Raw genomic sequence first — 26,311 nt, 5'->3', positions numbered from 1 at the left:
ACAACACTGAACACCCCATGTATACCAATTATTCCCTCAACTGCCACATTACTCACCTTTGCATTCAAATCACCCATCACTATAACCCGGTCTTGTGCATCAAAACCACTAACACACTCATTCAGCTGCTCCCAAAACACTTGCCTCTCATGATCTTTCTTCTCATGCCCAGGTGCATATGCACCAATAATCACCCATCTCTCTCCATCAACTTTCAGCTTTACCCATATGAATCTAGAATTTACTTTCTTACACTATCACTTGCTCCCACAACTCCTGTTTCAAAAGTAGTGCTACTCCTTCCCTTGCTCTTGTCCTCTCACTAACTCCTGACTTTACTCCCAAGACATTCCCAAACCACTCTTCCCCTTTACCCTTGAGCTTCGTTTCACTCAGAGCCAAAACATCCAGGTTCCTTTCCTCAAACATACTACCTATCTCTCCTTTTTTCTCATCTTGGTCACATCCACACACATTTAGACACCCCAATCTCAGCCTTCGAGGAGGATAAGCACTCCCCGCGTGACTCCTTCTTCTGTTTCCCCTTTTAGAAAGTTAAAATACAAGGAGGGGAGGGTTTCTGGCCCCCCGCTCCCGTCCCCTTTAGTCGCCTTCTACGACACGTGAGGAATGCGTTGGAAGTATATTATATATATATATATATATATATATATATATATATATATATATATATATATATATGAGAGAACTATTATTAGTATTATTGTGAATGCTTATTGCAACGTATTCTATTTTTTTTTTTGTTTTGTAGTAGGCTTAGGGTGAGATTAGTATTTTTTTTTATTTGAGTTTTAGAAACTGTATAATATTGATATTTATATGACCTTTCTTGTGTATACTGAAGTTATTCCTTTTGTTTTCGGCAGGAGCATGCTATGGGAGCATGCTACTCTAAGAAGGCCGCCAAAGCTGCATTAAAAAAACATCGAATGGAGCGCCCAATTAAGGTTAGTCTGGTTCTCTTGAGTAGATTGTCACGAGTAAACTATCGGTTGATTGTATCAGAGTCACAGAATATCTTGGTGGATCAACCTTCATCCATGGGGTCATGGTTCGGCTTTCTTTTGTTAGCGAATTGGCGCTAATGTAAGTCAAGAGTTCATGGGAATGGAGACAGAACGGGCATTGTACAAAACCTCCCTGACCCCGGCCTCGATGTGATGCTAGCAGACGACGAGCATCTCTTTAATGGCGGTAACATGTTATTGGACAGCATCACCTATATCAAAATATTAACACATGACAACGTCGCAGGAAATTGAGAGAGAATTTTGGTATGGTAATCTCCTTTGCTGGGACCATATCCTGGATTTTGAGACGTTCATTTGTGATACATCTAATTAAAGTGACGGCTAAAATAAAGCGTGGAAAAATTACGACAGAAAGACTGAACACTGTAGCGGGACCACTTCATAATTGTAAATATTTTATAGTGACAGTAAACACGATATATGTATTTCTTTACAGAAATAATGAAAATAATGAAACGATGCTTTTTTTGTGTGTGTGTGTTTGTGTGTGTTCAAAGTCGGTAGTGTTAGCAGGTAAGGCATACAAGGGTTTCAGGTTGTAGGGATTTTGAAAGTATTTATCCGTCGGCCTTGGATGAAAGGTTACTTACCCTTACATAATAGTGTCTTGCCCTAGTTTCACTGCTACATGCTGCTGTTGTGTAGTGGAGGATTTGAGTGTGATTATCTTCACACTGGCCATGCTGCCTGATGGAGAAAGCAGGAACTCGTGTGCTATCGTTGCCTCCCGACGATAGATACACCAGTGGTGACGACTAGTGTCACCCGGTGATAGGCTACAATGCTGGGCATAATGGCAAACGGTGATAGGCTACAATGCTGGGCATAATGGCAAACGGTGATAGGCTACAATGCTGGGCATAATGGCAAACGGTGATAGGCTACAATGCTGGGCATAATGGCAAACGGTGATAGGCTACAATGCTGGGCATAATGGCAAACGGTGATAGGCTACAATGCTGGGCATAATGGCAAACGGTGATAGGCTACAATGCTGGGCATAATGGCAAACGGTGATAGGCTACAATGCTGGGCATAATGGCAAACGGTGATAGGCTACAATGCTGGGCATAATGGCAAACGGTGATAGGCTACAATGCTGGGCATAATGGCAAACGGTGATAGGCTACAATGCTGGGCATAATGGCAAACGGTGATAGGCTACAATGCTGGGCATAATGGCAAACGGTGATAGGCTACAATGCTGGGCATAATGGCAAACGGTGATAGGCTACACCGCGCTGGACATAGTCCGTGTGACCTTCACCTCAACATGGCCAGTGTTGAGTTGCATCGCTGTACCTACATGCTTCTCACCACCCTACCATAGTGGATCATTTCAACATTGTTGATCTCGGTAAAGTGATCGATCGATCCCGTGCACTGAAGCTCCTCTGTGATGAACTGCTGACGGTCGGGGGTCACACAGTCGGGTGGGGAAGACTGGATTTGGGTTATTACTACCAAGGTCGAGCTGTTGCACTGGTTGATGGGGGGTTTCCTGGTGTTGTTGCTAACACACACACACACACACACACATATGTGTGTGTGTGTGCGTGCGTGTGTGGACGTGTATGTATATACATGTGTATGTGGGTGGGTTGGGCCATTCTTTCGTCTGTTTCCTTGCGCTACCTCGCTAACGTGGGAAACAGCGACAAAGTATAATAAATAGAATAAATGAATATGATTACGTATTTGTACATTACGTGGAGGATGTTTTACACAAATGGGAACTCATTTCTTAAACACTCTAAAATCATAGAGCCTCGTCAATTTAGATATGCTGTCTACACTAACCATAATCCATTCGTCCACTACTCTTATATTATAAGAAGTAGATTTTTACGTCTTTACAAGTTTCTTACTTTCATATATGTCCTCTGTTTTGCTCTATCTCTCCTTCTTTCAAAGGACTGTCCATTGTCTACATCATAAACCTTTTAGAACCTTATAGTTTGTGATCAGGTCACTCCTCAGTCTTCTCTCTTCCAAGGTGTGTAAATTTAAGCCTCGTGCTTTTCCCCTTAGCGTAGCTCTCTGAATTCTGGTACCATCTTTGTTGCCCTAATCTAGACCTTCTCTATGAGTTATTTATGCTTCTATGGGTGTGGTGACCAAACTTCGGAAACATATTCTTGTTTTATCCCTATGTAGGTTATGAACAGCTAACTAAGTACGTCTTTATGTATACTTGAAAGCTATTCTCATATTTGCCAGCAGACAATTTGTCAGGGGAGGGACGATTTGTGTTCTCAAGTCCGCATCACACACAAAAACTACGCCGGACTTCCTTCTTACCCATTATCCCATCCACATAACTTCACATTCGCTCGCGTTGAATTTCATCTACCACGTTTCAGAGCAGCTTTGACGCGTCTTGTTTTGGTGTCGTGTAAGCTGATGCAATCTTCCCGCTTTTCACACTTCCCTCGGGATAACCTGAACAGTAATGATGGTTAGTATATTCTTACACTTAATTCTATGACCTTTAGTTCCTAGAAAGGAGGCATGATTATTTACCTATATGTATATAACGATGCGGGAAATGGCGGATAGTATAAAAAGAAGTAAATGTATATAATTGCCTCAGTGATTTACCTGGTAACGAATGATACCCCATTTCAGTATCGCCATCTTCACAAAACACTTACGTAGATTAACATATGATAACGACATTGCCTCTGCCTGCCAAAATATATTAATTCCCAACAGCGAACAAAACTTTCTTGATACTTACATTCACCTGTTACATGTTATCAAATATCATGGATTTTTTTTTTTTCTTCGCATGACTGGTGGTCAGACTTCCGCACAACAGCTTTCTTCAGTTTTATGAGAATTTGACAGATAGTAGTGATTGCATTTGACATCTTAAATAACTGGGAAAACCTCTTAGGCTCTTTAAGATTGTATGACGCTATTGCTGTGAGCTGTTCATCATTGTCTCAGCGATTTTTGAATTCGCCATCCCCTTCACCCAGTCCAGGATACACGCCTGGGTTATGAACGGGGGGGGGGGGGGGGGATCTATCGTCGGTTGTTGACCAATCAGAGAGCACAGTGGCCTCTTCACCTTAGGTGTCCATCCTGTCCTTGTTAGTTGTGCAGCCACGAAGCTGCAGGAGATCTGGGGGTTATGATACCAGGACCTGTACGAGGGGCATATATATATATATATATATATATATATATATATATATATATATATATATATATATATATATATATATATATATAGACGCTTTGCATGCCCTGGTTCAGTCCATTGACAGCACGTCGACCCCGGTATACCACATCGTTCCAATTCACTCTATTCCTTGCACGCCTTTCGCCCTCCTGCATGTTCAGGCCCCGATCACTCAAAATCTTTTTCACTCCATCTTTCCACCTCCAATTTGGTCTCCCGCTTCTCGTTCCCTCCACCTCTGACACATATATCCTCTTGGTCAGTCTTTCCTCACTCATTCTCTCCATGAGATCAAACCATTTCAAAACACCCTCTTCTGCTATCTCAACCACACTCTTTTTATCACCACACATCTCTCTTACTCTTTCATTACTTACTCGATCTAACCACCTCACACCACATGTTGTCCTCAAACATCTCATTTCCAGCACATCCACCCTCCTCCGCACAACTCTATCTATAGCCCACGCCTCGCAACCGTATAACATTGTTGGAACCACTATTCCTTCAAACATAACCATTTTTGCTTTCCAAGATAACGTTCCAAGACAATCGCATGTTTACCAAATGGCGTCCTAGCTTCGTCTCTTCGATGTATATCAACTGAATGTTATATGTCTTTCTTGTGTCCCCCCTGATGATGTGATTATTACACGAAAGTGCACTTGGGAACTTATCGTGTTTCATTTTCCCCGTGGGCCCATAGGAATATCTTGATCACGCGCAAAATTGTGATCCTTTCTAATATATATATATATATATATATATATATATATATATATATATATATATATATATATATATATTATATTTATATATATATATACATATATATATATATATATATATATATATATATATATATATATATATATATATATATATATATATATATTTCTTTTCTTTTTCTTTCATACTATTCGCCATTTCCCGTATTAGCGAGGTAGCGTTAAGAATAGAGGACTGGGCCTTTGTGGGAATATCCTCACCTGGCCCTCTTTTCTGTTCCTTCTTTTGGAAAAAAAAAAATGAGGGGAGGATTTCCAGCCCCCCGCTCCCTTCCCTTTTAGTCGCCTTCTACGACACTTAGGGAATACGTGGGAAGTATTCTTTCTCGCCTATCCCCAGGGATATATATATATATATATATATATATATATATATATATATATATATATATATATATATACTTGTCTGCTGTTTCCGACGTTAGCAATTTAACGTTATTTCCCGAATTTGTTGTTCCATTACCTTCAGAAACTTCGGTCGACTTGTACACGAGGTAGGCTTACAGACGAGTTTACACGGTAGTATCAAAAAGTGTTAAAGAGCGTCATTAGTATAATGATAAAGAACTTCGTATGATTTAAGAAAATGAAACGTCTCTGACATAATGCAAAACCTTTGAAAAGAACCGTTGTTTAATAATGAATAGCTTTGTATAACTTTCAAAGAATGTTCGTTATGTATGATGCAATGAAATGAAGCCTCGTTGTACAACGAAGAGTTTTGTATTACACGTAGAATAAAAGCCAGATTACAAACATTTCAGCTGAGTCGATATTGTTGTGGTGGCGAGTATACACGGAGGCTAAGACTACCGGTCATTGGTTATGGCAGTGTGCTTCCTTTCTCTGTTTACACCGGTCCTCTCCAGCGGGAATTTCCTTGTCTGGAAACTGTTTTCATTGCCAGATTTCACCAAGTCGTATAGTGGTGTTACTGTGTGTGTGTTTGTGTGTACCATTCTCCCGGTACTCAAGGAAGCCCATGTTATTCCGGAGATAATGCTACGAATGCTCTGGAATATTCCAGGCCAGCGGCGTCACGCGGACCGAGACGGTGCTAGAGGCTTGGGGGAACTCACACACACACACACACACACACACACACACACGCTCATAAAACTAACGGTCAGGATTACCATAATGACATATGAATATTCGGTTCATGATGATATGAATGTTTGACCGTAATTTTCCATCTCAAGTTCCAGCTTGTACTGGTTCTGTCTGCCTTTTTGTGTGATGGTGTTTTTTTTTTTTTTTTTTTATTCGGCTTTGGGGTATCAGTAAATATTTACGTTGTCTTGTATGTGTTCTCCATCCCCAGCCATAGCCAGGGAGCAACAGGAACAGACATCTGGGTCATCGAGGGAAAATCCTAGAGGTAAGCGTGGATATGAAACTGTAGTTTGCTACTGAGTAAAAGCGGGTGTGTTCGGAGTGTGTCTTGCCTCGTTCAGCACTGGGGTAACAGAGGCCAACAGTAGTAGTTTTGTAGACATCATCAACATGTGTGAAGGGATTTTTTTTTTTTTCGCAGTTTTCCCGGGGTCACGCTGTCCCCGCCCTATGTAGGTAATTGGTCAGATGGCGCTGTCATATTTCGTTAACTGGTGCCTTGTTATATGGCCAATTTTTTTTCTTTCTTTTTTTGTGGTTTTCCTCTTGCGTTTCAAGTCGTTATTTTGAAAATTCGGGGCGGGGCATTTTTCAGGAGATTTTGCCCGTGTTAGATCGCGAGGGAGTTTTAATAGATCGGGAATAATTTTAATGAATGAAGGGACAGAATGTATGGGTGTGGACGCTGACAGGGTGAACCACAGGTGTGGAGACTGATAGGGTGACCACAGGTGTGGAGACTGATAGTGTGAACCACAGGTGTGGAGACTGATAGGGTGAACCACAGGTGTGGAGACTGATAGGGTGACCACAGGTGTGGAGACTGATAGTGTGAACCACAGGTGTGGAGACTGATAGGGTGACCACAGGTGTGGACGCTGACAGGGTGAACCACAGGTGTGGAGACTGATAGGGTGACCACAGGTGTGGAGACTGATAGTGTGAACCACAGGTGTGGAGACTGATAGGGTGAACCACAGGTGTGGACGCTGACAAGATGAACTACAGGTGTGGAGACTGACAGGGTGAACCACAGGTGTGGAGACTGACAGGGTGACCACAGGTGTGGAAACTGACAGGGTGACCACAGGTGTGGAGACTGACAGGGTGAACCACAGGTGTGGAGACTGACAGGGTGACCCACAGGTGTGGAGACTGACAAGATGAACTACAGGTGTGGAGACTGACAGGGTGAACCACAGGTGTGGACGCTGACAAGATGAACTACAGGTGTGGAGACTGACAGGGTGAACCACAGGTGTGGAGACTAACAGGGTGACCACAGGTGTGGAGACTGACAGGGTGAATCACAGGTGTGGAGACTGACAGGGTGACCCACAGGTGTGGAGACTGATAGGGTGAACCACAGGTGTGGACGCTGACAAGATGAACTACAGGTGTGGAGACTGACAGGGTGAACCACAGGTGTGGAGACTGACAGGGTGAACCACAGGTGTGGAGACTGACAGGGTGAACCACAGGTGTGGAGACTGACAGGGTGAACCACAGGTGTGGAGGCTGACAGGGTGAACCACAGGTGTGGAGACTGACAGGGTGAACCACAGGTGTGGAGACTGATAGGGTGAACCACAGGTGTGGACGCTGACAGGATGAACCACAGGTGTGGAGACTGATAGGGTGAACCACAGGTGTGGACGCTGACAGGGTGAACCACAGGTGTGGAGACTGATAGGGTGAACCACAGGTGTGGACGCTGACAGGGTGAACTACAGGTGTGGAGACTGACAGGGTTGAACCACATGTGTGGAGGCTGACAGGGTGAACCACAGGTGTGGAGACTGACAGGATGAACCACAGGTGTGGAGACTGACAGGATGAACCACAGGTGTGGAGTACCATGTTGCTTAAATCCTTTTCGTGCAAGTGTTGCCTTCAGCACAACAATACTATAAAGAATATCTAAATCATAAACTCACCAGAAAATTCTGCAGGGTATGTCTATAGAGTACCATGTAAAAATTGATATATGTTGTGCAGACTGGTAAGGATCTTTCTGTTAGACTTAAGCAACAAAGATAAAATATAAGAATAGGATAAGAATCAAATGCCTTTGTTTAATCATTTTAAAGATTATGATCATTCTATTGACTGGAGTAAAGTCATGTCAGTTATTAACTCTTTAACTCCTGTACCGCGAGATATATCATCTAATCTTCTGTGATTTGATGTACAAAGAATTGTTACCTTGATATTGGTGAAGGTCTATACAAATTGGATAGCTTTATTGTTGATGAAATTTTGTAAACAGTTTCCTTTCTTGCCCACATGACAAATTTTATGATAAGCAGGCTGCCAGTCTTGAACGCACCCGTACATCTCCACTCGGGTAGTCACTTTGTCTGCTAAATGACGTCCTAGCTACTACGTCTCTGTGTATCTCAACTGACTTATATTTCTTTCTTGTGTCTATCCTGATGATGTGATCATTACACGAAAGTGCACTTGGGAACTTACCGTGTTTCATTTCCCCGTGAACAAAAAGAAATATATATATATATATATATATATATATATATATATATATATATATATATATATATATATATATATATATATTCCAGAGGGGGGCTGGAAATCCTCCCCTCTCATTTTTTTTATTTTATTTTACAAAAGAAGGAACAGAGAAGGGGGCCAGGTGAGGATATTTCCTCAAAGGCTACCTCGCTAATGCGGGGAATGGCGAATAATATGAAAATATATATATATATATATCATTACGTTGGATTGACATGTGTAAGAAACCATTCTGGATGTCATTTTAATGAGGCATTTCAGTGTAGCAGTGGTGTCGGTTCTGATCATCGCGTAAAGTGATGTCGGGATGGTACATGTGTGGTACTTAACCTGCACACACACACACACACACACACACACACACACACACACACTCTGTCTCTCTCTCTCTCTCTCTCTCTCTCTCTCTCTCTCTCTCTCTCTCTCTCTCTCTCTCTCTCACACACACACACACAGCTAGAGAGCATCACATAGTGGTGTCAGGCCATATTTCCATGCTTCGTGTGTAACGTTGCGACATCCTGGCGTAGTTAACAGTCTGTCAGAACTAGTTTTGAAACTGGAATTATTAATATTTTTTTTTATATGTCACTGTAGTTTAACGAGTCGCTCGCTCCGTCTTCCTCATAGCATGAGTTGAGTCGCCACATGGCGAGACCCGGGAGATTATTTGGCCGAGTGTGGGAGGATTATGTGGGGGCGTGGCGTTGGTGGGTGTTTGGACGGGCCTAGGTGGACGAGGTCAGTCCTACTACCTTCCCTCCCCCCCTGGGTTGTGTCTCCCCAGGCTGACGGAGGCCTCCCTCGCCTGCCCCAGCCTGCCCGCCTTCTCACTACTGAAGGACCATAGGTGAATACCCACCTCCCATATGACCATAGCACGCCCAGCACCCATCTCCATAAGAAGTTGCCCGCATCTCAGAAGACCCTGCATGAAAACCAGGGAACGGGCCGCCTACAGGCATGAAGCGCGTGTCGGACCAAGCAGAGGCCCGATGATCGTAAAAAAGAAAAAGAAAACTCACTACTGGATTGTTCTGCCCTTTGAACTTACTGTTTAAGCTCGTGGGCACGACCCTAGCACGACGGTACGAATTTTAAGCACGACGGTACGACTTTTGAGCACGGCGGTACGACGCTTGAGCAGGACGGTACGACCCTTGAGCACGGCGATCCGTCCTTTGAGTACGACGGCACGATGCTTGAACTTGATGGTACGACCCTTGAGCACAACGTACGCCCCTTGAACACAACGGTACGCCCCCTGAGCACGACAGTACGACCCTTGAGCACAACGGTACGCCCCCTGAGCACGACAGTACGACCCTTGAGCACGACGGTACGACCCTTGAGCACGGCAGTACGACCCTTGAGCACGACGGTACGCCCCCTGAGCACGACAGTACGACCCTTGAGCACAACGGTACGCCCCCTGAGCACGACAGTACGACCCTTGAGCACAACGGTACGCCCCCTGAGCACGGCAGTACGACCCTTGAGCACAACGGTACGCCCCTTGAGCACAACGTACGCCCTTTGAACACAACGGTACGCCCCCTGAGCAGGACAGTACGCCCCCTGAGCACGACAGTACGACCCTTGAGCACGACGGTACGCCCCCTGAGCACGACAGTACGACCCTTGAGCACGACGGTACGACCCTTGAGCACGACGGTACGACCCTTGAGCACGACGGTACGTGCAGCCTTTTGGAGTGACCTTAGTTCCATTCGGTCGCAGATGTACTCAGCCCGTTGGTGCCTGTGCTTGGAAATACTGAGGACACGTAGGTGTTACCAGATGTGTCATTCACATTTCCCCTCACGACTGGATGGTAGTGTGACGTCAACAGACAGTCCAGCCCTCATCCAGGCAGTGGCAGAGTTCCAAGGGTTTCAGGAATCTTCCTCACGACCGGAGTCATGTGATTTGTCCCTGCTACGTGTTGAGTCGTGCTGAGACGTTGGGGTGGTAAGGATTTCCTTCAGGCAGTATTGTATAGGTGATAGATGCCTATTTACCCGTGGTTTTATTTTTCTTATGTTTCCTGAGACGGCAGTATTAATAGTATTAATATATATATATATATATATATATATATATATATATATATATATATATATATATATATATATATATATATATATATATATATATATATATATATATATATATATATATATATATATTATTATTATTATTATTATTATAATACTTAATCACTGTCTCACGCGTTAGCGAGGTAGCACAAGGAAGCACACGAAAGAATGGCCCAAACCTTCCACGTACACATGTATATAAATAAACGCCCATACTCGCACTTATACGTACCTATACATTTCATTGTATACATACATATACATACACAGACATATACATATATACACACGTGTACACATCCACACTTTCTGCCTTCATTCATTTCTGTCCCCACCCCGCCACACATGAAATGGCAGAGGTGGCGGGAACAAGGAGAAGCGGGAGACCATATTGGAGGTGGAAGGATGGAGTGAAAAAGATTTTAAGCGATCGGGACCTGAACATAGAGGAGGGTGAGAGGCGTACAAGGTATAAAGTGAACTGGAACGATGTGGTATGCCGGGGTCGACGTGCTGTCAATGGACTGAACCAGGGCATGTGAAGCGTCTGGGGTAAACCATAGAAAGGTCTGTTGTTCCTGGATGTGGAAAGGGAGCTGTGGTTTCGGTGCATTACACATGACAGCTAGAGACTAAGTGTGAACGAATGTGGCCTTTTTGTCTGTTTTCCTGGGACAACCTCGCTGAAAGCGGGGGATAGCAACGCTATATCCCCTGTGACACGGTAGCGACAGGAATGGATGAAGGCAAGCAAGTATGAATATGTACATGTGTATATGTGTCCCTATGAGTCAACGGGGAAAGTGAAACACGATAAGTTCCCAAGTGCATTTTCGTGTAATAATCACAACATCAGGGGAGACACAAGAGAAATATAACAGTCAGTTGATATACAACGAAGCGACGAAGATAGGACGCCATTTGGTAAACATTTGGTAAACATGCGATTGTCCAAGACAATCGCAAGTTTACCAAATGGCGTCCCAGCTACGTTTCTTCGTTGTATATCAACTGTTATATTTCTCTCTTGTGTCTTCCCTGATGATGTGATTATTACACGAAAGTGCACTTGGGAACTTATCGTGTTTCATTTTCCCCGTTGACTCGTAGGAGTCTCTTGATCACGCGCAAAATTGTGATCCTTTCCATCTTGTATATATGTGTATGTAAATGTGCGTGCGTGGACGCTTTATATATATATATATATATATATATATATATATATATATATATATATATATATATATATATATATATATAATGTGATATATATATATATATATATATATATATATATATAATGTGTGGGCTGTTCATCGTTTGTTTCCTGGCGCTACTTCGCTGACTCTGGAAACACATTTTATCGACGGACTCCTAGGGGGTGGATGAGCAGCTGAGTTGACTGAGTGTGGACCGACTGCCGCAAGTAGGATTCGAACCCCGTGCGCTCTACCCTGGGCGGGCCGTGAATGCGTCGCGGTCAGGAGGGGCTGGATGATCTGTTGGGTGTTGACACCCGAGCGTGTTCATAATGAAGGCTTGTCTGCCGGCGCTTCGTTGTGATGACTTTTCGTTGGTGTTTCCCTCGTGTGTAGCTGGGCGTCGGATGGTGTCACAGGGAATGTGCACGTGGCCACGGACGTGAACCTCGGACGGTCGAGACCGTAGACTGTCCACCGGGCGCGGGAGGGGGAGTGCAACACTGCAGGCTGCAGGTGGTGGCGTGACCCAGCCTCACATAACCCGGCAAGGAACGCGTCTTTGTCTGGCCTGTGCAGGATATACTGACCGGCTGGCTGTTGTGTCTTGCTGCTCCTGCACCCCACCTCCTCCACCCAAACCACCTCCCTTATCCACACCTCCACCCCACACCTCTCCCTCAGGGAATAACTCTGTGTGGATTGGCCTATTTGTACAGTACGGCGTGAGTTTTACACTCGCCTCTCCACCCCCATCTCTCTCTCTCTCTCTCTCTCTCTCTCTCTCTCTCTCTCTCTCTCTCTCTCTCTATATATATATATATATATATATATATATATATATATATATATATATATATATGGTAGGGAAGTCAGGGGAGCGAAGGCAGCCAGTCATGCTCCCGACATTGTGGTGGTGCACAGTGGCGAGGGGAGGCTCAGGCCAGGCACGTCTTGCCACCTGGTTGAACCCCCTCCAATATGCCTGACTCCCTTAACTGACCCAGCGCTTGATGGAGGCGCCGAGTTTTATTGATCGAACGTCGGCCTCACGAGCAGTGAAGTCGAGGTCTTCTGGATCACCGACGAGGATACGACGTCTAATATATCTGTCTTAACATGTTCTGATGACTGGAAATGTAGATTCGGAAACTGCTCGCCACCGGGTGCGTGTGGGTTTCGAAACCCCCGGGTCGTATTGGATGGTGGTCTGGTGAGGTAGATGCCATCATGTTAATCCTGAAGCAGAGGATTTTTAACTGTTGTTGTTTGATCATCCTATTTGCCAGGGTGTGCGTATTACTTGCTCTGACTCCCTTTTCTTTTCTTTTTTTCCACCGTTCAAAGTGATGTGTACAATGTTCCGTAGTCTCTTCTTGTGCACAGAATTCGTCAGTTACCGGCTGCATGTGTGGATGGAGCTCCCACAGTGGATAGGTGTTAACAGCTGTTGTGTGGATGGAGTTACGTCAGTAGAGGTGTTAACAGCTGTAGTGTGGATGGAGTTACGTCAGTAGAGGTGTTAACAGCTGTTGTGTGGATGGAGTTACGTTAGTAGAGATGTTAACAGCTGTGGTTTGGATGGAGTTACGTCAGTAGAGGTGTTAACAGATGTTGTGTAGGTGGAGTTACGTTAGTAGAGGTGTTAACAGCTGTTGTGTAGGTGGAGTTACGTTAGTAGAGGTGTTAACAGCTGTTGTGTAGGTGGAGTTACGTCAGTAGAGGTGTTAACAACTATCAAGATGGTGCAAGCGAAGGCGAGGTTGGTTAATGACGTCATCGAACCAGCTGGATCTCTGGAATTCAGGTGACCATCAGTAAACCAGCGAACCAGATGGGAAGTAGCTATGTTGAGAGGACTGACGTGCCACCTGTGTTGTGGGGACTGACGTGCCACCTGTGTTGTGGGGACTGACGTGCCACCTGTGTTGTGGGGGACTGACGTGCCACCTATGTTGTGGAGACTGACGTGCCACCTGTGTTGGGGACTGACGTGCCACCTATGTTGTGGGGACTGACGTGCCACCTGTGTTGTGGGGACTGACGTGCCACCTGTGTTGTGGGGACTGACGTGCCACCTGTGTTGTGGGGACTGACGTACCACCTGTGTTGTGGGGGACTGACGTGCCACCTGTGTTGTGGGGACTGACGTGCCACCTGTGTTGTGGGGACTGACGTGTCACCTGTGTTGTGGGGACTGACGTGCCACCTGTGTTGTGGGGGACTGACGTGCCACCTGTGTTGTGGGGACTGACGTGCCACCTGTGTTGTGGGGGACTGACGTGTCACCTGTGTTGTGGGGACTGACGTGCCACCTGTGTTGTGGGGGACTGACGTGCCACCTGTGTTGTGGGGACTGACGTGCCACCTGTGTTGTGGGGACTGACGTGCCACCTGTGTTGTGAGGGACTGACGTGTCACCTGTGTTGTGGGGGATTGACGTGCCACCTGTGTTGTGAGGATTGACGTGTCACCTGTGTTGTGGGGACTGACGTGCCACCTGTGTTGTGGGGGACTGACGTGCCACCTGTGTTGTGGGGGACTGACGTGCCACCTGTGTTGTGGGGGACTGACGTGTCACCTGTGTTGTGGGGACTGACGTGTCACCTGTGTTGTGGGGACTGACGTGTCGCCTGTGTTGTGGGGACAGGCGTGCCTCCTGTGTTGTGGGGACTGACGTGCCTCCTGTGTTGTGGGGACAGGCGTGCCTCCTGTGTTGTGGGGACTGGCGTGCCTCCTGTGTTGTGGGGACAGGCGTGCCTCCTGTGTTGTGGGGACAGGCGTGCCACCTGTGTTGTGGGGACTGACGTGCCTCCTGTGTTGTTGGGACAGGCGTGCCACCTGTATTTTGGTGACTGACGTGCCACCTTTGTCGTGGGGACTGGCGTGGCTCCTGTGTTGTGGGGACTGACGTGCCACCTGTGTTGAGGACTGACGTGTCACCTGCGTTGTGGGGACTGACATGCCACCTGTGACTGATGTGCCACCTGTGTTGTGGGGACTGACGTGACACCTGTGTTTTGGGGACAGGCGTGCCACCTGTGTTGTGGGGACTGACGTGCCACCTGTGTTTTGGGGACAGGCGTGCCACCTGTGTTGTGGGGACTGACGTGCCACCTGTGTTGTGGGGACTGACGTGCCCTGTGTTTTGGGGACTGACGTGTCACCTGTGTTGTGGGGACTGACGTGTCACCTGTGTTGTGGGGACTGACGTGCCACCTGTGTCGTGGGGACTGACGTGTCACCTGTGTTGTGGAGACTGGCGTGCCACCTGTGTTTGGGGGACTGACCTGCCAGCTGTGTTCAGGGGCTTCCTTAGCAGCTGTGTTGAAGGACCGCCGTACCAGCTGTATCGAGGGGCAGCTAAACCAGCAATGTTGAGGGGACCGCCGTGCTGGCTGTGTTGAGGGGGACCGACGTGTCATGCGAGGTTGTGTGTGGAGGGCCCGCGCCGCTCCGTAGGGTTTTCCAGGGTGCGACATGCACTCCTCCTGTGAGGGGGACGAGGCTAGACGTGCTGAGGTATTGACTCACCCTCCACGTCGCTCAAGGAAAGCGTGTTAATCACTATTTACCCTCCTGTACCTGGCTGTGTTTGTCCTGGGCGACGGAACCAAGCCGGAGTGAATGGGTTCATTCATCTCCCATTTTAAAGTGGTGGGGTCGAGCGTCGTGCTCGCGGAATAGCCCAGGCAAACAGTGTGCTCTTCCCTGAGGCATTGTTGCTGGGATGAGAGCAACCAGCGCTGTGCTGGTGAGGTGCACGTCTCCTGGTGACGTGAGGGGTGATGGTGCACGTCTCCTGGTGACGTGAGGGTGGTGGTGCACGTCTCCTATTGACGTGAGGGTGGTAGTGCACGTCTCCTGGTGACGTGAGGGTGGTGGTGTACGTCTCCTGGTGACGTGAGGGTGGTGGTGCACGTCTGGTGACGTGAGGGTGGTGGTGCATGTCTCCTGGTGACGTGAGGGTGGTGGTGCACGTCCCCTAGTGACGTGAGGGTGGTGGTGCACGTCTCCTGGTGACGTGAGGGTGGTGGTGCACGTCTCCTGGTGACGTGAGGGTGGTGGTGCACGTCTCCTAGTGACGTGAGGGTGGTGGTGTATGTCTCCTGGTGACGTGAGGGTGGTGGTGCACGTCTCCTGGTGACGTGAGGGTGGTGGTGCACGTCTCCTGGTGACGTGAGGGTGGTGGTGCACGTCTCCTAGTGACGTGAGGGTGGTGGTGCACGTCTCCTGGTGACGTGAGGGGTGGTGGTGCACGTCTGGTGACGTGAGGTGGTGCACGTCTCCTGGTGACGTGTGGGTGGTGGTGCACGTCTGATGACGTGAGGGTGGTGGTGCATGTCTCCTGGTGACGTGAGGGTGGTGGTGCACGTCTCCTAGTGACGTGAGGGTGGTGGTGCACGTCTCCTGGTGACGTGAGGGTGGTGGTGCACGTTTCCTGGTGACGTGAGGGTGGTGGTGCACGTCTCCTAGTGACGTGAGGGTGGTGGTGCATGTCTCCTGGTGACGTGAGGGTGGTGGTGCACGTCTCCTGGTGACGTGAGGGTGGTGGTGCACGTCTCCTGGTGACGTGAGGGTGGTGGTGCACGTCTCCTAGTGACGTGAGGGTGGTGGTGCATGTCTCCTGGTGACGTTAGGGTGGTGGTGCACGTCTCCTGGTGACGTGAGGGTGGTGGTGCACGTCTCCTGGTGACGTGAGGGTGGTGGTGCACGTCTCCTGGTGACCAGAGGGTGTTGGTGCACGTCTCCTGGTGACGTGAGGGTGGTGGTGCACGTCTCCTAGTGACGTGAGGGTGGTGGTACACGTCTCCTGGTGACGTGAGGGTGGTGGTGCACGTCTCCTAGTGACGTGAGGGTGGTGGTACACGTCTCTTGGTGACGAGGGTGGTGGTGCACGTCTCCTGGTGACGAGGGTGGTGGTGCACGTCTCCTGGTGACGTGAGGGTGTTGGTGCACGTCTGCGCCTCTGATGAGGTTATGTATCCCCTTGATTGTGCACTGATATAAATGATGGCTGCTGATATGTTGATTGGTTCGATGGATGGGATGTGGTAACGGGTGTGTGGCAATGTGGTGGTCAGTGTCTCAAGCCTTGATGGGATGTGGTGGCGTGGGTGCGTTGGGATGCGGTGGCGGCATGTCACTCTTGAGTGGGTCAGTTCGTGAGTTCGAAGCCAAACGAAGGTTGACGGAGGCGTTCTCTGAGCTCGGGCCCATGGGACCACACCAGTGAGTGATACACTTGACTGTGGTACCTCAAGTTGGAAATCATATGGATTCATAAATGAAAGTGGCCTTTATTGACGACAACGGATGAGTGATGATACCCATTACTTGATCATTATTCAACTGCCAGAGGTGGAATCACCATGGGTGGAGTTGGTGGAGGGGTGAGGGTGGTGGTGATGGTGGGAAGGAAAACGTGGCGTGAGGGTTGAGGAAAGTGAAGCCTGAGGTGTCGGGCCGCCACTGATGATCCTAGCTGGAAGCAGCGGATTTTTTCCCTCCTGCTCGCTCCCCACCACACCCGCCCACATCTCTGCCCTCACCCAGACTCAGTGTTCAGATGCAACAGATGGAATGCTTTATGTTTACAATTTTCTGTCTACAGGCTTGTACTGCCGAAGACTGAGTGTAGCATGTAATACTTATGTGATATACAGTTCATATAACACCAAATAATGATGGTTTCCTAAAGTTTTATGTTAACAGTCCTACAGTATGCATGAGTGCACCTTGTATGGATGAGTGTTCGTACGGGATTATACATGTCTGATGGATGTTATATTCATTATGCAAACTTCATTGGCTTCCTGTAATGTTGAGCATGCGATGAGGAGGCAATAATAAGCTTATCATAATGTAGGACGTCAGGAAAAATGGGGTCAGTGGTGGGCTTTTCCATTGAGTGTGGCGTGAGTGCGGTGGTGGTGGGGGGGGGGGGGGGGTTGAGGCTCTGTGGTGGTCACTACGGGATGGGTCACATACCAGCTGGGAGTCGTCATGACTGATTCATACAGATATCCATCCAGCTTGGCGTTAGTCGATAACACTACAAGCAACTCTTTATGGTCTTGCACACGCCGGCCCCAGTCGTCTCTCTCTCTCTCTCTCTCTCTCTCTCTCTCTCTCTCTCTCTCTCTCTCTCTCTCTCTCTCTCTCTCTCTCTCTCCCACCCCAGGTCACTAATGAAAGCTTCGAAGTAGCGAGGCGATGCCGCCTGGGTTCACACCTCACGAAGAGAGAGGATTGACAATGCTCCCAGTCTTTAGAAGAGGAGACAGCCTATGGATTCCTCAGTATACATGATGAACTTGTGCCGTCACGGTTTGTGACAAGTGTATTTAGCAGCTTTCTTTTTACTGGTAGAGTAAGGGAGGGAGAGTCTTACGATCGTGGGGACACCCCGCCGCCTCGTGAACTTTCTCTACCATCAAGGTCGCCTTATGAACTTCCGTAAACTGCTGGCGTTCACCGACTCCGTGTTATGACTGTTCCACCCGTCCGCCTCTCAACCAGGACTTGTTTACATCCTCTCTCACCCGTTTTTGCCCAGCTTCTTGTTGTGGCCTCTTGTTTACTCCGGTGGTGCGTATCATGAGGAACTCTTCATTGTCCACATCGTCTACCTGATTTCTGATCTAGAAGGCTGTTATCAGGTCCCTTCCTTCTTTTCTCCCTCAAGTTGAACGGTTTGTTGAACCTCATCCTCCTCTCGGTGTAGCTCAGTTCTACGAATCCAGGTACCATCTTGGTTACTCCTCCCCAGACTCTTTCCGTCAGACATTTGTGATTCTGTAGTTTTGGTCTGATGAATGTTGTGAATGGCTCACTAAACATCTCCTGTTTCCAAGGTCTTTGAATCCATCCTCAACTCCCATATCCTCAGGCGTCATCACCAGTATGGTTTCCGTAAGGTGAGATCCACTGGTGATATTCTTTCCGATCTTACAAATATCTGGTCATCATCTCTGAAAGATTTTAGGGAGTCATGTGTAGTTGTCTTTGATATATCCAAAGCGTTTGACAGGGTGTGGCATCGGGGACCCATCTCTAAGTTTCCTTCTTTTTGTCTTCCCTCCCTTGCTTTGCTCCCTCACAACCAGCTTCCCCTCTGACCGATCTATCTCCATGGGTGTTTATGGATCAACCTCTTCCCCTTTGTCCATCAACCCTGGTGTCCTCCACTGTTTTGTTGTGTCTCTTACACTTTTCCTCCTTTTTATAAGCGATTTCCTTTACAAATAACCAATATACTCATAGGCTGACGACTCAACACTGCATTGATTTCCTCCACATCCTTCAATTCTGCTCCTTTTTCCCTCACTCAGTCTGCATTTTGCTTCGACCCAGTTTCCTCACTAAACTCAGACTTGGGGTGGATATCTCAGTGGAGTAAACGAAATCTGCTTAAGTTTAATTCCTCCAAGACCCAGTTTCTGCCCATCGCTCTATCGAAAGTTCCTCAACTTTCTTCCTCGACGGTTCTGAAATTCCAACCCGTAGCTCAATGACATACTTGGTATTACTGGAAGATCCACTCTACTTTGCCTCTGAGAAACGGAGTCATGTATAGACGTCGAAATTTCTTTTCTTCCGAACAGTTGCTCCATTTATACAAAGGACATCTGTCTTTGTATGGAGTACTGCTCTTACATCTGTGGAGGTTTTGGCTCATCAACCTTACTCGACCAAGTCGAAATTGGTCCGACTTATGAACTCTCTCAGTCAGACTTCAAAACTTGAACCGCTTGGCCTACGCCGCAATGTTGATTCACTATCCCTCTGCTATAAGTATTACCTTGGTTTTTTACCTTCTGAGAGTTGGCAAGCTACTACGTTACATGATTACTTTGCGGCCATTGGCGACACAAGGTTGGGCCGTTTTGATGACTGCTTGTCTCCTAACACCGCGAAGCTTTAGAAGTCTCTGCCCTCTCGTGTCTTTCCCGTTAACTATAACCTGCCACATTTTTAAACGATAGGTTTTCCACGTCCTCCAGCATTTGTAAATACTCTCCCTTGTCTCTTGTTTTCCCTTGCATTAACCTATCCATATTTAAGTTAAGGCCCGGCCTTGATGAGGACTTTTGTGTGTGACTTGAGCTTTCAACTTAAAAAGAAAAAGTTTGTCTCTCGCAGTTCTAGAAATAACAGGTGGCCCAAGACAGAGCCGTGCGGCACGCCATCAGCCTATTTCGAGAATCTGCCTCTTCCCTGCGGAGTTCGTTCCGTTCCACTGAGGTAATCGAGTGTCCAGTGAAGGAGTGTATCCCTTGATGCTGCCTGTAGCTCTAGCTTCTGAATCATCCTCCAGTGGGTTGCTGTGCCAGCAGCTTTCTGGTGGTATAGGAACACAGTCTATCCATTCATCTCTTCATGTCAGATGGAGTTCTTTCCTCACATTGGGACTCTAGAACATTTGTAATGTGTGACCTTACCGTAAAGCCTTTTTTTCTTCGAGGTAGGCAGTTCCTTTTTGCAAGTAGTTGTCTGTTTGTTTCTCATTTATCTCTTCCAGTATTTTCACAAACCTCACTCGTTAGTGAAGCCTTCATGTAACACTGAAGCACGATTTCCCCCAACATCTTCGATGTGGAGAACGATATTAGCCGTCGTCCACATCGTAGGAACAGCCCCTTCCCCTCTAGTGCCCTGTTGAACATTATTTCGCATGATTAAGGAAGTGCCTCTACTCGCTCCGTCTGCACGTATGGGAGGGCACCTCACATCAGGACCATGAGCCTTTTATCGGTCAAGTTATGATAGCCTGATTAACGTCACCTCCTTCAGTGTCGTCCTCCTCCTCCTCCTCCCGTCTCGCCGATGCTCGTCCGGTAGTGGCTTCCACTGTGAAGACACTTTTTAAATTCATAATTCGACTTTTCACGTACTTCCTCGCCATCCTGCGTGAGTCCTTTCCTCCGAGTCTTTCACAGTGGTGAGCTTCTCCTTAACCGATGATGTTGTCCTGATGAACGTATAGAGGAGTTTTTTGAATTGTCTCTTGCATTACCACTTCCCTCCTCACGTTGTCCTTCCTGCATCTCTCATGTGCTGGCAGACTGTAGGGTCATCTGTGTCTAAAGTTCAACACTGAACTCTGGCGCGTTTTGGCACCTCGTACTGAACCCTGCCTCGCTCCTTTTTTCACTGCTCCTTCTGTATTACTTTTCCGTGGTACCCAGGTTCGGAGTCTTTCGTAGATTCCAGAGAGCATTCCATATCGCTGGTCTGTACTTATGTTGCAGAACTCACTCTCTCTCTCTCTCTCTCTCTCTCTCTCTCTCTCTCTCTCTCTCTCTCTCTCTCTCTCTCTCTCTCTCTCTCAGTATGTACTCTACCTAGTTACCTCGACTTTATATCCTCATTTGGCACGTGAGATTTGGTGTGGTGTCAGATATGCTGATCCACAATGGTGGGAAGGGTTGTGTGGCATGTGGTGCCGAGTGTGAGGTGTGCGAATTCGTGTCTGCGTCACAGGTGTGTGGGGTATACCTTGTGTTAACAGGTGCGGGCGGGGTAAGTAGGTGTTATGAGCAGGGGCAGGTGTACAGTAACACAGATGTGATAGCACTTTATGACAGGTGGGGTAAACGTAGTTTGAATGGCATGGCGGGGCTGAAGAGCTACAGATGTGAGGGGGTGGTTTTGCCAGATACAGCAGCGACAGTGTAGTGGTCATATTGTGAGTTGTCCTGTGGTGAGGTGACCCACCTCCTCCTTCCCCCCCGGCAGGAGGTGGGCACTTGGTGGTGGTAGTGGTGTAGAGGGGGTAAGTGAGGGGGGGGCAAGGAAGACGCCACTCCAGGCAAAAGTTGTAGCCAACAGTGTGTTATGACTCAGGGTTGGCGCCGGTACTGTCTGGTCGATTGTCTCGTACCTTACGGTGGTTACATGGATCTCTTCGGCGTTGTCTACGTATATACGTGGACTGCTTCAACGACTGACAGTAATGTGCTGCTTCATGGGATCTTTATTTTGTGTAATCAGCAATTTTGCGTAATTAACAGTTTGTGTAATTAACAATTTGAGCAATTAACAATTTGTGTAATTCCTTCTTTGCATAGTGCGGGGAAGGACCTCGAAGACTCATGGAGACCCATCTGTTGAACATTCTCAACTATCATGCATATATTTTTTTCACTATGTCAGTATTCAAAGTTTTATCACTTTGTGTGTGTGTGTGTGTTTATACTCATAGGGCCTCAACTCGTGGACCATCTCTACTATCATTCGTCTTTTTGAAGATTTTTAAGCCGTCTGTATTTACTACGTACTCATGCAGTTTATTCCATTTATACTATATCAAAGTACATACTTACATCCTTTCTTTAACTGTTTTTTCTTGAATTTCGTGTTATGTTCTGTTCTTTAGCAGCACTTTTTCGAAGTGCTGTTCACCATCTACATCATCCAGCAGATTTAAAAGCTTAAGAGGTTGTATGATCAGGTCACCCCCTCACTCTTCTCCCTTCATGATGGATAAATTGAAGGCCTCTGACTTTCCCCAGTAATTCAACCCTCTTAATTCTGGCACCATCATAGTTGTCATCTGGAGGGACCATTTTGTAATAGTCCTTTGTTCTTTAAGTACGCTGACCAAACCTGAGAAGCGTTTACTAGTTTTGGCTTAGCTCATGATGTTAACAGCTTGCTGAACACATTCTTATCCAGATGGTCCACTCAGTTTTGATATTTGCCATGTGTCGGTTTGTCTCCCACACTAGTCTCGTAATGTGGGACACCGATAACAGCTTAGGAATGACGGCAGTACCCGACTCCCTCTCCCACACATTCCTACAGCTTATTTCCTCATAGATTATAATGATAATGAAGCCGAATCTCACTGTGTCCCACCCGCATTATTATATGTACGCCTGAATTTCAACTCAACTACATTTCAGAGTGTTTTAGGAGTCTGTTTCGGTCAGCGTGTAAGGTGTCACAGTCCCTGTCTCATTACTTCCCAGATGAGCTTTGCGTTTTCAGTGAACGTACTGAAGTCTGTTTCAACACTCTGGCCAGTCGCTCTCATAGATCAAAGAGTATTGGACCCACTGGTGACTTATATCTGTTTCGAGAAGGCTTCTCAAACATGCGTTCCTCTGTGTCCTACTAATACAGTCTTATATCCAATAAGGAGAGTCTGCCCTTCATACCTTCTTGGTGCAGTATGGCATTAAATGCTCTCTGTCAATCCGGATACAGACAGTCCATCTAGCTTTCTCCTTTTGTATAGACGAGAGCTCACTCTCTCCTAGAAATCTTGGAGGTTATTGACACACGACCTCCTCTCCCTAAAACCGTATTGTCTCCCACTTTGGGCAGTTTTCTTCTACTACAGGAAGTCATCCATTTGCTTGCTGATCATCTCTTTTCCAGCACCTTACACTCCTCACGCAAATTGGCCTGTAGTTCAGAACCTTTTCTCCCAGCCTCTCGTGCTCCATTGTGTGTGTGTGTGTGTGTGTGTGTGTGTGTGTGTGTGTAGGGAAGGGGATGGGAGGATCATTTGAGCGCGACAGAAGATCCACGGTTATGATGACGTGGCCTGTTTTTTGACCTGACTTCAGGGTCAGGTCAGAGGTGTCGCAGTGAAGAACGTGACTAGTGTGCAGACCCATGTAGTTTTAGGGTCACCCTGAGCACCCAGGTGGAGAACAGAAAATGTCGCTGGGGCCGCAGTGTCTTTCCACAAATGTATTCACGTAAAACCTTCGTGCAGAACGCTACCTTGATGACGCCAAAGAATTTCATTAAATATCTTCGCTTTATATGCCGAAGTTCGATAATGAGGGGAATTTTCCAGATAATGACTTCGAATTGGTCATATCTAGCGACATCATTTTTCCCCATTCTTTTTCCGGGCCGCAGGAAGGGCGGGAAAAATATGCCGTCCGCATGCGGCTCCCTGGCCGCGGAGTGGATGCCGCTGGCATATACGGTCACCAGTAGGACCGGAAGACCCTGCTCCTTTGAGTGATTACCGTCATTAATGACAAGACCTGCATGTAGGTGACAATCTTGACCATGATGGTGCCAACCTTGAGCATGATGGTGCCAACCTTGAGCATGATGGTGGCATCCTTGAGCATGATGGTGCCAACCTTGAGCATGATGGTGCCAGCCTTGAGCATGATGGTGCCACCCTTGAGCATGATGGTGCCAACCTTGAACATGATAGTGCCAACTTTGAGCATGATGGTGTCAACCTTAAGCATGATGGTGCCAACCTTGAGCATGATGGTGGCATCCTTGAGCATGATGGTGACAAGCTTAAGCATGATGGTGCCAACCTTGAGCATAATGGTGCCAACCTTGAACATGATGGTGTCACCCTTGAGCATGATGGTGCCAACCTTGAGCATGATGTTGGCAACCTTGAGCAATATGGTGCCAACCTTGAGCATGATGGTGACAACCTTGAACGTGATGTTGGTAACCTTGAGCATGATGGTGCCAACCTTGAGCATGATGGTGACAACCTAGAGCATGATAGTGCTAACCTTGAGCATGATGGTGCCACCCATGACCATGATAGTGCCACCCTTGAGCATGATGGTGCCAACCTTGAGCATGATGGTGCCAACCTTGAGCATGATGGTGACAACCTTAAGCATGATGGTGCCACCCTTGAGCATGATGGTGCCAACCTTGAGCATAATGGTGCCAACCTTGAGCATGATGGTGCCAACCTTGAGCCTGATGGTGCCACCATTGAACATGATGGTGCCAACCTTGAGCATGATGATGCCACCCTTGAACATGATAGGGCCACGCATGAGCATGATGGTGCCACCCTTGAGCATGATAGTGCCACCCTTGAGCATGATAGTGCCAACCTTGAGCATGATAGTGCCCCCCTTGAGCATGATAGTGCCAACCGTGAGCATGATGGTGCCACCCTTGAGCATGATGGTGCCACCCATGAGCATGATGGTGACAACCTTGAGCATGATGGTGACACCCTTGAGCATGATGGTGCCAACCTTGAGCATGATGGTGACAACCTTGAGCATGATTGTGCCACCCATGAGCATGATGGTGACAACCTTGAGCATGATGGTGCCAACCTTGAGCATGATGGTGCCAACCTTGAGCATGATGGTGCCAACCTTGAACATGATGGTGCCAACCTTGAGCATGATGGTGGCACCCATGAGCATGATGGTGTCACCATTGAGCATGATGGTGCCAACCTTGAGCATGATGGTGACAACCTTGAGCATGATGGTGCCACCCATGAGCATGATGGTGACAACCTTGAGCATGATGGTGACAACCTTGAGCATGATGGTGCCAACCTTGAACATGATGGTGCCAACCTTGAGCATGATGGTGACAACCTTGAGCATGATTGTGCCACCCATGAGCATGATGGTGACAACCTTGAGCATGATGGTGCCAACCTTGAGCATGATGGTGCCAACCTTGAGCATGATGGTGCCAACCTTGAACATGATGGTGCCAACCTTGAGCATGATGGTGGCACCCATGAGCATGATGGTGTCACCATTGAGCATGATGGTGCCAACCTTGAGCATGATGGTGACAACCTTGAGCATGATGGTGCCACCCATGAGCATGATGGTGACAACCTTGAGCATGATGGTGACAACCTTGAGCATGATGGTGCCAACCTAGAACATGATGGTGCCAACCTTGAGCATGATGGTGGCACCCATGAGCATGATGGTGTCACCATTGAGCATGATGGTGCCAACCTTGAACATGTTGGTGACAACCTTGAGCATGATGGTGCCACCCTTGAACATGATGGTGCCACATGAGCATGATAGTGTCACCATTGAGCATGATGGTGCCAACCTTGAGCATGATAGTACCAACCTTGAGCATGATGGTGCCAACCTTGAGCATGATGGTGCCAACTTTGAGCATGATGTTGGCAACCTTGAGCAATATGGAGCCAACCTTGAGCATGATGGTGCCACCCTTGAACATGATGGTGCCACCCATGAGCATGATGGTGCCAACCTTGAGCATGATGGTGCCATCCTTGAGCATGATGGTGACAACTTTGAGCATGATGGTGCCAACCTTGAGCATGATGGTGCCAACCTTGAGCATGATGGTGCCATCCTTGAGCATGATGGTGACAACTTTGAGCATGATGGTGACAACTTTGAGCATGATGGTGCCAACCTTGAGCAATATGGTGCCAACCTGAGCATGATGGTGACAACCTTGAGCATGATAATGCCACCCTTGAGCTTGATGGTGCCACCCATGAGCATGATGGTGACAACCTTGAGCATGATGGTGCCACCCTTGAGCTTGATGGTGCCATCCTTGAGCATGATGGTGC

General features: G+C 47.4%; 1 protein-coding gene across 1 annotated transcript in view; it reads left to right on the top strand.

Annotated features, from left to right (window-relative positions):
• LOC139754644 (uncharacterized) overlaps positions 1-26,311 on the top strand; it is a 367,745-nt gene that overhangs the window by 56,060 nt on the left and 285,374 nt on the right. Inside the window, exon 3 of the mRNA XM_071672165.1 lies at positions 888-968. Coding sequence (XP_071528266.1) covers positions 888-968 — 81 coding nt within the window. The remainder of the gene's footprint in view (positions 1-887; positions 969-26,311) is intronic.

This window comes from Panulirus ornatus, chromosome 17, assembly GCF_036320965.1.
Source record: "Panulirus ornatus isolate Po-2019 chromosome 17, ASM3632096v1, whole genome shotgun sequence".
In the NCBI taxonomy this organism is placed as follows: Eukaryota; Metazoa; Arthropoda; class Malacostraca; order Decapoda; family Palinuridae; genus Panulirus; species Panulirus ornatus.
This window is presented reverse-complemented; position numbering and strand designations above follow the sequence as displayed.